Source organism: Pristiophorus japonicus, chromosome 11 (assembly GCF_044704955.1).
Source record: "Pristiophorus japonicus isolate sPriJap1 chromosome 11, sPriJap1.hap1, whole genome shotgun sequence".
Lineage (NCBI taxonomy): Eukaryota > Metazoa > Chordata > Chondrichthyes > Pristiophoridae > Pristiophorus > Pristiophorus japonicus.
Window position 1 is genome coordinate 167,031,669 of NC_091987.1, and position 14,292 is coordinate 167,045,960.

A 14,292-nucleotide genomic window follows, 5' to 3' on the forward strand; every position below is an offset into this window, starting at 1 on the left:
TCCTCTGCAACATCCGCCCAGTGCCACTTTCGACTTGGCCTGGAACGGGCGAGGAGGGGTGAACTGCCGGGAAGCGCCTGCCGACGTCAGCGGATGGCCGAGTGGCGTAAGTAGACTCCCGCCTGTCGAGGTGCCAGATTGGTACGGTTGGGAGTCGGCGAGACTCGGCGGCAGAATGGGGGTGGACCACTGCAAGGAGGTTGGTCTGTCCCTGACGGTAAGCAGGAAGATTGTGGAAAAAAGGTTAGTGAGCATTTTTTATTTGTTTTTTCACAGTGACTTACCTGGATGGGGTCCCCTGAAGGTCTTCCGATAGTTTTTAAATTTTTTGTTAATGATTTTTATTTTTAGGTCATCGACCCTCCGTGGGCCCCGTCTCCATTCTCGCCGGTACTTGGGCGGCAAGCACCTCTGCCGCCGACAATGAGACCTCCTTCCACTGCCGCCCAGATTGGCGTAAATCCCTCATTTGCCGTCCGCCGACCCTCAAGGGACCTTGGGGATGAAAACCCCGCCGAAAGTACCGTCCGGTATCTCAGCAGCCATCAGCGGCACTTTGGGCAGCACTTGGGTGGACGGAGGCCTTGATCAAATTCGGCCCCGATGTAACTATGTAACGCACAGAGTTCTGTCACGCTTAGAATACTGTTCCAAATAGTGTCTTTCTTTGTGTCAACATTGAATACAGTCCCACATTGAGTGGTGACACGGGTCGAGTGGTGTCACGTCACGGGTCGAGTGGTGTCACGTCACGGGTCGAGTGGTGTCACAGGTCGAGTGGTGTCACGTCACGGGTCGAGTGGTGTCACGGGTCGAGTGGTGTCACGTCACGGGTCGAGTGGTGTCACAGGTCGAGTGATGTCACGGGTCGAGTAGTGTCACGGGTCGAGTGGTGTCACGGGTCGAGTGATGTCACGGGTCGAGTGATGTCACGGGTCGAGTGGTGTCGCGGGTCGAGTGATGTCACGGGTCGAGTGATGTCACGGGTCGAGTGATGTCACGGGTCGAGTGGTGTCACGGGTCGAGTGGTGTCACGTCACGGGTCGAGTGGTGTCACGTCACGGGTCGAGTGGTGTCACGGGTCGAGTGGTGTCACGTCACGGGTCGAGTGGTGTCACGTCACGGGTCGAGTGGTGTCACGTCACGGGTCGAGTGGTGTCACAGGTCGAGTGATGTCACGGGTCGAGTAGTGTCACGGGTCGAGTGGTGTCACGGGTCGAGTGATGTCACGGGTCGAGTAGTGTCATGGGTCGAGTGATGTCACGGGTCGAGTGGTGTCGCGGGTCGAGTGGTGTCGCGGGTCGAGTGATGTAACGGGTCGAGTGATGTCACGGGTCGAGTAGTGTCATGGGTCGAGTAGTGTTGCTGGTTGAGTGGTGTCATGGGTTGAGTGATGTCACGGGTCGAGTGATGTCACGGGTCGAGTAGTGTCATGGGTCGAGTGGTGTCACGGGTCGAGTGATGTCATGGGTCGAGTTATGTCACGGGTCGAGTGATGTCACGGGTCGAGTGGTGTCACGGGTCGAGTGGTGTCACAGGTCGAGTGATGTCACGGGTCGAGTGGTGTCACGGGTCGAGTGGTGTCACGGGTCGAGTGGTGTCACGTCACGGGTCGAGTGGTGTCACGGGTCGAGTGGTGTCACGGGTCGAGTGGTGTCACGGTCGAGTGGTGTCACGGGTCGAGTGATGTCACGGGTCGAGTGATGTCACGGGTCGAGTGATGTCATGGGCCATGTCACCCGTACTGTATGAACATTCACCTTGCCGTACGTCGGTGTCCTTTAGGCCGGGGTTTCCCATTAACCATTACTTCCCTTGGTGTTCTGTTATATCCAATTCATTTTGTTGTGTAACATATTGAAGGTAATAAGTAGCAGATTGATCAGAAATGAAAAAGCCATCACTCCTGAAGGAGTTGAACTGTGGTGAAGCTCGGCCTACTGAAACAGAGACTACAGCGGAATAATATACAATACTTTATTCATATTCCCCTTATACACACATCAGTTCCCATCTCCCATTAAATTAAAGTCAATATTTACACGCAGCTGCTATAATACGCAGCAATATGTCTGTACATTGCATTCCCGGGTCTCCACTAGAAACACCGGCAGCGTCCCATGGCACCAGTGCACCGTGAAGAAGGAAAGAGTTTTTTGGGCTGGATCCACTTTCTCAGGAAGGACATGGTTTCTGCTCTTGTGCCGATTTGGCCTCTTTCTCCTCAGCCTCAATTTCCTCCGTCGTGGGAATGGAGTTTTTCTTTGGCCGCCCTTTGGGTTTTGTTGGAGCCTCTTGTCCTCCTTTCAACACCTGTATTAAAGAAATAGACATCCCGACATCAACATCTGGGAAGTCTGCTGAGTGACAGTTGTGACAGAAAGTAGAGCAGGGAGATCCTAAACACACTGCGGTCCAGAAATGTGATTACACTCAGAAACGGGCAGGAAAGGGTGGGCTGCACACTGCACATATTTGTTAGTATTGACCCAGGCTACCCTCGGACTATAATGACGCAGGGGTGCAACTAACCCTACCCACACTACTCATTGGCTGCACACCTTTGGGGGGGTGGGGGGGGGGGGGAGCATGGGGATATTGCGCATCTATGTTGCCACTTACAGGCAGCCAGCATCTCTTAAAGGGGAGGTGCATTCTGACTGCAGACACCAAGTAAGAACGCGTGGGAAGAGCAGGCACCAAGGGTCTATAATACTGCCTTGGAGGCCCTGGTGGACAGTGGAGAAGGAGGAGGGAGCTCCCCAGGCCAACAGAAATTGCAGAGTATATCAATGCCAGGAGCACTGCATCCAGGACATGACGCAAGAAATGTAATGATCTAACTCTAGTTGTTAAGGTAATAAGGCTGTTCTCTAAGGTACTGCTCTCAGATGCACCACTTACAGCCTCCTTACTAACAACACTGACAGCGTTCACAAGACTTCCCGACCACACTTCAATTCTGCTCCTTGAATTGCGGCACGACACCGGCTTCTCCTCAAACTCACACACCACTATTATTGCCCTTTCTTACCCACAACTCACATCCCACCCACAAACTAGGGCCTATTCCACTAGGACAGCCAGATTCTCCCAGCAGCACTCACTGACACACCCCCGTATCGCACACGGCACCAGGCACCAGACTGCCACTGGCACACCCTGTCCCCATTCGGAGAGAGCGTGCTGGCATCGTGGGCAGAGTGAAGGCTGTGGTCACTGGGTGAGATACTGCGCAGACTTTCTTCACAACTAATCCTCCTCCTCCTCCCCCACCCACACAGTCTGCGTGGCAAGCTGCAGGTGCTTCCAACATCCACTTCCTTCTCTCTGTTCTCACTCCACATCGCAAGCTTACACTTGTCCCTCTCTTTCAGCTGCGGAGAATGTGGACCCCCCCCCCCACCCCACCTCCGCAGCCTGTTTGATCTTCCCCGATAGGTATAACCTCAGTTCCGGGATCATGCTTTTCTGGTACTGTGTTGCTGTGGATTCCATCCTCCATATACATGGCACGTAACTATCTGAAGGGGGAGACTCCCTGCAGAGCCACACTATCCCACCTCAATCTCACAACAGAAGTGTCTCACAGACTGGCTGCAAAGCCACTGTGTCCTCCTCAAGTGAGGCAGTGCCAAAATCTGCCACACCTCCATCTCTTGAAGAGTGCTGTGCGTGATTCTGCTACAGCCGAGAAATCTAGTGCTATTTATAATTAACAAGTCATTGACACAGCCACAAGGAGAGTGCTGCAATCTCGCAGCACTGGTCACGGTTCCTGGAAAGCTACAAACCCCCTCGAATAGACATCCTCCGGGCAAATCCCAAATAAGTGCCCATCCACCCTCCCACATCAGCAGTTCTCTGATAGTTGCTGCAACTAGTTCAAATGTCATGGTTCCTCTCAAAACCCTTTAACCACTTTACAACAACACTGCTAAACAGTTCAATCAAACAACCCATGGTCAGCGCTCTCCCATCACACACAGTAACTACGCTCACCATCTTTTTCCACTTCATTCGTCGGTTCTGATACCAGGTTTTCACTTGAAGCTGAGTTAATCCCAGTGACTGTGCCAGGTCCAACCTGGAGGGATACAGAAAACAAACTTGTTAGAGCACAGTGAGGGTGTTAGAGCACACAGTGAGGGTTTATTTCGAGCACACAGTGAGGGTGTTAGAGCACACAGTGAGGGTGTTAGAGCACACAGTGAGGGTGTTAGAGCACACAGTGAGGGTGTTAGAGCACACAGTGAGGGTGTTAGAGCACACAGTGAGGGTTTATTTAGTGCACACAGTGAGGGTGTTAGAGCACACAGTGAGGGTTTATTTAGAGCACACATTGAGGGTGTTAGAGCACATAGTGAGGGTGTTAGAGCACACAGTGAGGGTTTATTTAGAGCACACATTGAGGGTGTTAGAGCACATAGTGAGGGTTTAGTTAGAGCACACAGTGAGGGTTTTTTAGAGCACACAGTGAGGGTTTATTTAGAGCACACAGTGAGGGTTTATTTAGAGCACACAGTGAGGTTTTATTTAGAGCACACAGTGAGGGTGTTAGAGCACATAGTGAGGGTTTATTTAGAGCACACAGTGAGGGTGTTAGAGCACACAGTGAGGGTGTTAGAGCACACAGTGAGGGTGTTAGAGCACACAGTGAGGGTTTATTTAGAGCACACAGTGAGGGTGTTAGAGCACACAGTGAGGGTGTTACAGCACACAGTGAGGGTGTTAGAGCACACAGTGAGGGTTTATTTAGAGCACACAGTGAGGTTTTATTTAGAGCACAAAAAGAGGGTGTTAGAGCACACAGTGAGGGTTTATTTAGAGCACACAGTGAGGTTTTATTTAGAGCACAAAAAGAGGGTGTTAGAGCACACAGTGAGGGTTTATTTAGAGCACACAGTGAGGTTTTATTTAGAGCACAAAAAGAGGGTGTTAGAGCACACAGTGAGGGTTTATTTAGAGCACACAGTGAGGGTTTATTTCGAGCACACAGTGAGGGTGTTAGAGCACACAGTGAGGGTTTATTTAGAGCACACAGTGAGGGTGTTAGAGCACACAGTGAGAGTGTTAGAGCACACAGTGAGGGTTTATTTAGAGCACACAGTGAGGGTTTATTTAGAGCACACAGTGAGGGTTTATTTAGAGCACACAGTGAGGGTTTATTTAGAGCACACAGTGAGGGTTTATTTAGAGCACACAGTGAGGGTTTATTTCGAGCACACAGTGAGGGTGTTAGAGCACACAGTGAGGGTTTATTTAGAGCACACAGTGAGGGTTTATTTCGAGCACACAGTGAGGGTGTTAGAGCACACAGTGAGGGTTTATTTAGAGCACACAGTGAGGGTGTTAGAGCACACAGTGAGGGTTTATTTAGAGCACACAGTGAAGGTTTATTTAGAGCACACAGTGAGGGTGTTACAGCACACAATGAGGGTGTTAGAGCACACGGTGAGGGTTTATTTAGAGCACACAGTGAGGGTTTATTTAGAGCACACAGAGAGGGTATTAGAGCACACAGTGAGGGTTTATTTAGAGCACACAGTGAGGGTGTTAGAGCACACAGTGAGAGTGTTAGAGCACACAGTGAGGGTTTATTTAGAGCACACAGTGAGAGTGTTAGAGCACACAGTGAGGGTTTATTTAGAGCACACAGTGAGGGTGTTACAGCACACAATGAGGGTGTTAAAGCACACAGTGAGGGTGTTAGAGCACACGGTGAGGGTTTATTTAGAGCACACAGTGAGGGTGTTACAGCACACAATGAGGGTGTTAGAGCACACGGTGAGGGTTTATTTAGAGCACACAGTGAGGGTTTATTTAGAGCACACAGAGAGGGTATTAGAGCACACAGTGAGGGTTTATTTAGAGCACACAGTGAGGGTTTATTTAGAGCACACAGTGAGGGTTTATTTAGAGCACACAGTGAGGGTTTATTTATAGCACACAGTGAGGGTTTATTTAGAGCACACAGTGAGGGTTTATTTAGAGCACACAGTGAGGGTTTATTTCGAGCACACAGTGAGGGTGTTAGAGCACACAGTGAGGGTTTATTTAGAGCACACAGTGAGGGTTTATTTCGAGCACACAGTGAGGGTGTTAGAGCACACAGTGAGGGTTTATTTAGAGCACACAGTGAGGGTGTTAGAGCACACAGTGAGGGTTTATTTAGAGCACACAGTGAAGGTTTATTTAGAGCACACAGTGAGGGTGTTACAGCACACAATGAGGGTGTTAGAGCACACGGTGAGGGTTTATTTAGAGCACACAGTGAGGGTTTATTTAGAGCACACAGAGAGGGTATTAGAGCACACAGTGAGGGTTTATTTAGAGCACACAGTGAGGGTGTTAGAGCACACAGTGAGAGTGTTAGAGCACACAGTGAGGGTTTATTTAGAGCACACAGTGAGAGTGTTAGAGCACACAGTGAGGGTTTATTTAGAGCACACAGTGAGGGTGTTACAGCACACAATGAGGGTGTTAAAGCACACAGTGAGGGTGTTAGAGCACACGGTGAGGGTTTATTTAGAGCACACAGTGAGGGTGTTACAGCACACAATGAGGGTGTTAGAGCACACGGTGAGGGTTTATTTAGAGCACACAGTGAGGGTTTATTTAGAGCACACAGAGAGGGTATTAGAGCACACAGTGAGGGTTTATTTAGAGCACACAGTGAGGGTGTTAGAGCACACAGTGAGAGTGTTAGAGCACACAGTGAGGGTTTATTTAGAGCACACAGTGAGAGTGTTAGAGCACACAGTGTGGGTTTATTTAGAGCACACAGTGAAGGTTTATTTAGAGCACACAGTGAGAGTGTTAGAGCACACAGTGAGGGTTTATTTAGAGCACACAGTGAGGGTTTATTTAGAGCACACAGTGAAGGTTTATTTAGAGCACACAGTGAGGGTGTTACAGCACACAATGAGGGTGTTAGAGCACACAGTGAAGGTTTATTTAGAGCACACAGTGAGAGTGTTAGAGCACACAGTGAGGGTTTATTTAGAGCACACAGTGAGGGTTTATTTCGAGCACACAGTGAGGGTTTATTTAGAGCACACAGTGAGAGTGTTAGAGCACACAGTGAGGGTTTATTTAGAGCACACAGTGAAGGTTTATTTAGAGCACACAGTGAGGGTTTATTTTGAGCACACAGTGAGGGTTTATTTCGAGCACACAGTGAGGGTTTATTTAGAGCACACAGTGAGAGTGTTAGAGCACACAGTGAGGGTTTATTTAGAGCACACAGTGAGGGTGTTAGAGCACACAGTGAGGGTTTATTTAGAGCACACAGTGAGGGTGTTAGAGCACAGTGAGGGAGTTAGAGCACAATTTCCAGAGGTCAGTTTAATTCCCTATCTCAGGCCAGACAATCATTGGCAGCATTTCAAATCTTCACATTCCCCCCTCAATCAATACCACCCAAACCAAATCACCGAGCATTCATCTCAATTACTCTTTGTGAGACCTTGCGGTGTCTAACTTGATTGATTTTTTTTACCTACATAACATGGAATGACACTGAATTTATAGTACTGGAGCTGGCCATTTGGCCCAACTGGATAATGCCAGTGTTTATGCTCCACACCAGCTATCTCCAATCATGATTCATCTCACTCTATCAACATATCCTTCTATTCATTTCTTCCTCATCTCTTTATCTAGCTTCCCCTTAAAGGCACCTATACTATTCACCACAACTACTCCTTGTGGTAGCGAGTTCCACATTTTCACCACGTTCTGGGTAATGCATTTCTCCTGAGTTGTGAATTAGATTTATTAGTGACTTTTATGGCCCCTAGTTTTGGTCTCCCCTGCAAGTAGAACCGTCTTCTCTATGTCTACCCTATCGAACCCTTTCATAATCTTAAAGATCTGCACCAGTCTCCCTTTTTCTCGGAAAAAGAGCCACATCCTGTTCAATCTTTCTGGGTAGGTATAACCTCCTAGTTCTGGTATCATTCTTGTCAATCGTTTTCCCCATTCTGCCGTGTCTCCACATCTTTTTTATAATTTGGTGACCAGAAATGGTTCTCCAAGTGTGACCTAACCAAGGTTATACACAAGTTTAATATAATTTATTGGCTTTTAAATTCTATCGCTCTAGAAATGAACCCCAGTGCTTGGTTTGTTTGTTTTTTGGGCTTATTAACCGGTTTATCTACGTTTTGTGATTTGTGAACCTGTACTCCGAGATCTCTTTGCTCCTCTACCCCAATTACACTCTTATTTTACAAGCAGTGTGTGTCCTCCTTATTCTTCCTACCAAAATGTACCACCTCACACTTATATATATTGTAATTAATTTGCCTTTTACATTCCCATTCTGCAAGTTGATTAATGACTTTGCTATTTTGTCACAGTCTATCTCACTATTAACTCTACTCCCGGATTCAGTGTCATCTACACAATTTGAAATTGTACTTCCGATTCCTCAGTCCAAATTGTTTATGTAAATGATGGACCAACAGTGATCCCAGCACTGATCCTTTTGGAACACCGCTTCCCACCCTCCATCAGTCTGAGTAACTACGCTTAACCCCTGCTCTGTTTTCTGCTTTGTAGCCATTCTGCTACTTAGAATCATAGTAAGTTACAGTACGGAAGGAGGCCATTTTAGTCCATCATGTCCTAGCCAGCCAACAAAGAGCCATCCAGCCTAATCCCACTTTCCAGCTCTAGGTCCATAGCCCTGTAGGTTCCCAATGTTGGGGGAGTCCAGAACCAGGGGTCACAGTCTAAGGATAAGGGGTAAGCCATTTAGGACCGAGATGAGGAGAAACTTCTTCACCCAGAGACTGGTGAACCTGTGGAATTCTCTACCACAGAAAGTTGTTGAGGCCAATTCACTAAATATATTCAAGAAGGAGTTAGATATAGTCCTTACTACTAGGGGGATCAAGGGGTATGGTGAGAAAGCAGGAAGGAAAGCCATGAACTCATTGAATGGCGATGCAGGCTCGAAGGGCCGAATGGCCTTCTCCTGCACCTATTTTCTATGTTTATATGTTTATATGTTACGGCACTTTGAGCGCATATCCAGGTACTTTTAAATGTGGTGAGGGTTTCTGCCTCTACCACCGTTTCAGGCAGTGAGTTCCAGACTCTCACCACCCTCTGGGTGAAGAAATTTCCCCACAAATCACCTCTAAACCTTCTACCAATTACTTTAAATTTATGCCCCCTGGTTGTTGACCCCCTCTGCTAAGGGAAATAGGTACTTTCTATCCATTATATCTAGGCCCCTCATAATTTTATACACCTCAATAAGGTCTCCCCTCAGCCTCCTCTGTTCCAAGGAAAACAAACCCAGCCTATCCAATCTTTCCTCATAGCTAAGGTGCCCTACTCACAGCAACATCCTCGTAAATCTCCTGTGTACCCTCGCTAGTGCAATCACATCTTTCCTGTAATGTGGTGACCAGAACTGCACGCAGTACTCTAGCTGTGGCCTAACCAGTGTTTTATACAGTTCAAGCATAACCTCCCTGCTCTTGTATTGTATGCCTCGGCTAATAAATATGTCTTCTTAACCACCTTATCTACTTGACCTGCTACCTTCAGGGATCTGTGGACATGCACTCCAAGATCCCTTTGTTCTTTTACACTTCTCAGTGTCGCTTTCCTTGTTAGCCCTCCCCAAATGCATTACCTCAAACTTCTCTGGATTGAATTCCATTTTCCACTGTTTTGCCTACCTGACCAGTTTATTGACATCTTCCTGCAGACTACAGCTTTCTTCTTCATTATCAACCAAGCAGCCGATTTTAGTATCATCTGCAAACGTCTTAAATATACCCCCTCTATTCAAATCTAGGTGTACACCACAAAAAGCAAGGGACCCAGTACTGAGCCCTGTGGAACCCTACTGAAAACAGCCTCCCAGTCACAAAAACACCCATCAACCCATTACTTGTCCCTTGACTCCACATGCTTTGACCTTAGTTATGAGTCTGCTGTACAGTACCTTATCAAAACCATCAGCAAGTCAGGGCCATTGAGGGAGCAGCGTGCAGCGACATATCACTGCAGGGAGGAGCGCGTGCTGCTGCAGGAGGGCGATGGCTATGAAGCCAGGTCGCTGATTGCAGTATGGGCAGGCACAGCAGGAGGGGCGAAGGAGCAGCAAGAGTCCGTAGAGGGAAGTGACCGGGGCTCAGGAGAGGCGTGAATCTGGGGCCCAGAAGAGGCGAGGGCCCAGGGGCAGCACGGGCCAGCCTACATTGCGATATGTGCGCCCACTCGGTCTGTGCAACAGAGCTGATCTCCAGTCATCTTGGGTAATCGTTGCCACTGGGCCAAGCCCGTATGGTGGCTGGTGTGCAATGGCCACCACACGTTAAAAAAATCCACGCACAGGCATCTTCCACCCTTCAACATGTAGTTCGGGACCTGGAATATTAGGTCCTTCATTGAAACACCTGAGAACTCATCCCTTTTTGGTGTGGAAGCAAGTCATCCTCGCTTCGAGGGACTGCCTATAATGATGATGATGATGACCTTTTCAAAAGCCTTTTGAAAGCCCATGTATATTACATCTATATTACCCTTGTCTACTTCTTCTGCTACTTACTCAAAAAATTCAAGAAGTTTGGTCAAACATGACCTTCCTTTTGAAATCCATGCTGACTATCCATTATTATATTTTCAGTTTTTAGATGTTTTTCTATTGTTCAGCAAGGATTCCGTGCTCTTTCCTACCACTGTCGTTAAGCTAACTGGTCTCTAGTCCCCATGACTTGTTCTATCTCCCTTTTTAAATATAAGAATCACATTAGTTGCCCATCAGTCCCTTTTCTAATGAAATGTTATATACATGTAATATTATCTCCAATATCTCTTCCCGAACTTTTTTTTAATATGTGTGGATGCAATCCATCTGGACCAGGGGTTTTATCCTCTCTAAATTTGATTAGTTTATCAATTATCTCCCCCTTTCTATTTTAAATGTCTTTATATCTTTTTTGATCTCTTCTTCTAATGTCATGTCCACTTTGTTGCTCTCCCTGGTAAATACTGAGGCAAATTTCTGCCATTTTGCTGTCATTACCTGTGAGTTTATTGTGTGTGTCCATTAATGGCCTTATTCCTATCCTGGTTTTTCTTTTGTTATTTATGCATCTGTAGAATAGTTTACCATTTCTTTTTATATTCCTTGATAATTTCATTTTGTGATTCCTCGTTGCTTTCCTAATTTATGTTGACTTCTTTCCTAACCTCTTCATATTCCCTTTTTTCATCCTCCTTTATTATCTAGGTACTGAGCGTATGCCATTTTTCTCGTTTCAATTTTACTCTTATCACTTTTTTTATCCATGGTATTTCATCATTGGCTTGTTTGGTTTTGTATTTTAGCAAAATATATTTGGCCTGAACTCTGCTGATCACCAATGATCCCTCTTATTTTTGGTGGGGTGTGGTCCCTATAAGTGGCTGCGTGACCAATTCAAATGTTTGCACATGCGCGTGTCTCCCAGTTAATAGCAGGTGAGGGGCCTGAACTAGGGGGCATAGTTTCAGAATAAGCGGCTGGCAACTTAACAGGAACATTGTTGATTGCCTTTTTAAATATTTCCCACTGCCATTCTAGCTCTTTTTTTCCCCAGTTTACCTTCCCTCGTTCCATTCTCGTCCCCTCATAATTTGTACTTTGAAAGTAATTAATTAGTTGTGATGTGCTTTGGGAAGCCCCAAGGATGCGATAAGCTGCTATAGAAGAGCAAGCGCTTAAAAGGAGCTCTGTTTCCAATGAGGAACTCACTGGCGAACCCCTCCCTTCACAGATGTGATGATGATGATGGAGGTGCTTTGGCAGAAAGTGCAGCAACGTCAGGCTGCCGTGTTTATGTCTCCACATTTACAAGAAGGTGGCTAAAAGGAGCTAATATTGTGTCCAACACCGAAAGGAGAAGGGAACAGGTTTGATAGCCACACAAAGTCGATGAAGTAAAGCCTGCTGGTCCGTCCCTGTTACACAATTAGAGGCTGCACACGATCTTATTGAAACATATAAGATTCTGAGGGGGCTTGACAGGGTAGATACAGAGAGGATATTTTCTCTCGTGGGGGAATCTAGAACTAGGAGGCATAGTTTCAGAATAAGAGTGCCTATTTAAAATGGAAATGAGGAGGAATTTCTTCACTCAGAGGGTCGTGAATCTTTGGAATTCTCTGTCTCAGAGAGCTGTAGAGGCTGGGTCATTGAATATATTTAAGGTGGAGATAGACAGATTTTTGTATGATAAGGGAGTCAAGGGTTATGGGGAGCGGGCAGGGAAGTGGAGTTGAGTCCGTGATCAGATCAGCCATGACCTTATTGAATGGCAGAGCAGACTCAAGGGGCCAAATGGTCGAATCCTGCTCCTATTTCTTGTGTTCTTATGAAGCCCAGGAAAAGACAGCCCTCTTGTGGCTTCACACGCAAGTTCCAACTGAAGCTAGACTTTGTCACTGCCTGTGCAATTATAGCTTCGTCCGTATTTGGAAAAGTGAGCCACAAAGCAAAGTTATAACAAATCCTAGCTGTATGTTCATCTACTCACACACACGCCGGAGTACACGATGGACACTTGGGCAACACTTTATTGCCCTTCAAACTTCCAACATCTCAACATGACAGTATTTGTTTAAAGAACAGCGCAGCACATGGAGACAGAAACACGGCCGAAAGGACGAGAACCAGTGGGGAACATTGAGCGAGCAGCCAGGGTTAACAACAGCACTGTTTAAAGACAAGGGCCAATACTACCTATTACCAGTTACTGTGTCTCCCTTTACTCACTCACTCACATACATTCAGCACATATCCTAGCCGTGTAAGCATTGCTTTGCAGCCAGCATTCTAACACACGCTTCTGTTTTCAAAAGCGGAACCTACCCTACCTACCGCCTCACAGCAACCTGCGACATTGATTCCACGCGGAGGAAGCCGCCATACAGGCACGGCTGGGTCCAATAGTCAGTGTGAGGGCAGTCAATCACAGAGCCCATATGATGATGGCAGTGGAGGAGCAGGAACTTTGGGCCAGCTTAGGTCCTTCCTCAGCAGCAGGGTTCTGGGATTCCAACCTCATAGTGCCTCTTTTAAAGACATTACCCAAGCGCCTATTTTTCCTGCTGTCATTAGGGAGTGTGGGTCAAAAAGTGTGTGGCAACTTTTTATAATCTCTTTCCCCTTTTTGTTCTCTTTCCCATGGCAGCTGGTGATTACTCTGTCATTCACACCCTATCTAGAGCAGAGCTGGTCTCCAGTCGTCTTGGTTAATCCTTGCCACTGGACCAAGACCTAGCTCTGTCAAGCCCGTGGGGTGGCTGGTGTGCAACGGCCCACGTTAAAAAAATCCATGCACAGGCATCTTCCACCCTTCAGGATGTAGTTCGGGATCTGGAATATTAGGTCCTTCATTGAAACGCCTGTGAACTCATCCTTTTTGACGTGGAAGCAAGTTATTTTCGTTTCGAGGGACTGCTTATGATGATGATGAGACTCAAGTAATCAGGAAGGCAAATGGAATGTTGGTCTTTATTGTAAGGGGGATAGAGTATAAAAGCATAGAAGTTTTGTTACAACTGTACAGGGTATTGGCCACACCTAGCGTACTGCGTACAGTTTTGGTCTCCGTATTTAAGGAAGGATATACTTGCATTGGAGGCTGTTCAGCGAAGGTTCACTATGTTGATTCCGGAGATGAGGGGGTTGTCTTAGGAAGATAGGTTGAGTAGGTTGGGCCTATACTCATTGGAGTTCAGAAGAATGAGAGGTGAAATTATTGAAACATATAAGATAATGAGGGGCTCAACAAGGTGGATGCAGAGAGGATATTTCCACTCATAGAGGAAACTAAAACTAGGGGATATAGTCTTAGAATAAGGGGCCACCCATTTAAAACTGAAATGAGGAGGAATTTCTTCTCTCAGAGGGTTGTAAATCTGTGGAATTCTCTGCCCCAGAGAGCTGTGGAGGCTGGGTCATTGAATATATTTAAGATGGAGATAGACAGATTTTTCAGCGATAAGAGAATAAAGGGTTATGGGGAGCGAGCAGGGAAGTGGAGCTGAGTCCATGATCATGATCTTATTGAATGGCGGAGCAGGCTCGAGGGGCCAAATGGCCAACTCCTGTTTCTATTTCTTATGTTCTTATCTTTTGTTTCCTAACTTGTGCCATTACCATCTCCTTTTTGCTCAACATCCCTTTTGTGTCTCTAATGTCTCCTACCTCCCACCCTATCACAGGCCTTCCCTTTTGTTCTTCCCTCCCCTCCCCCTTTCACTGGCTCTACACTTCCTTAA

At 46.8% G+C, this 14,292-nt stretch overlaps 1 protein-coding gene across 1 annotated transcript in view; it reads right to left on the reverse strand.

Annotated features, from left to right (window-relative positions):
• Window positions 1–1,992: 1,992 nt before the first annotated feature.
• The window catches only part of barx2 (BARX homeobox 2), a 44,857-nt gene continuing 32,557 nt past the window's right edge, over window positions 1,993–14,292 (reverse strand). Inside the window, exons 3-4 of the mRNA XM_070893092.1 lie at window positions 4,003–4,087; window positions 1,993–2,313 (exon numbers count right to left, since the gene is read on the reverse strand). Coding sequence (XP_070749193.1) covers window positions 2,176–2,313; window positions 4,003–4,087 — 223 coding nt within the window. The 3' untranslated portion in view covers window positions 1,993–2,175. The remainder of the gene's footprint in view (window positions 2,314–4,002; window positions 4,088–14,292) is intronic.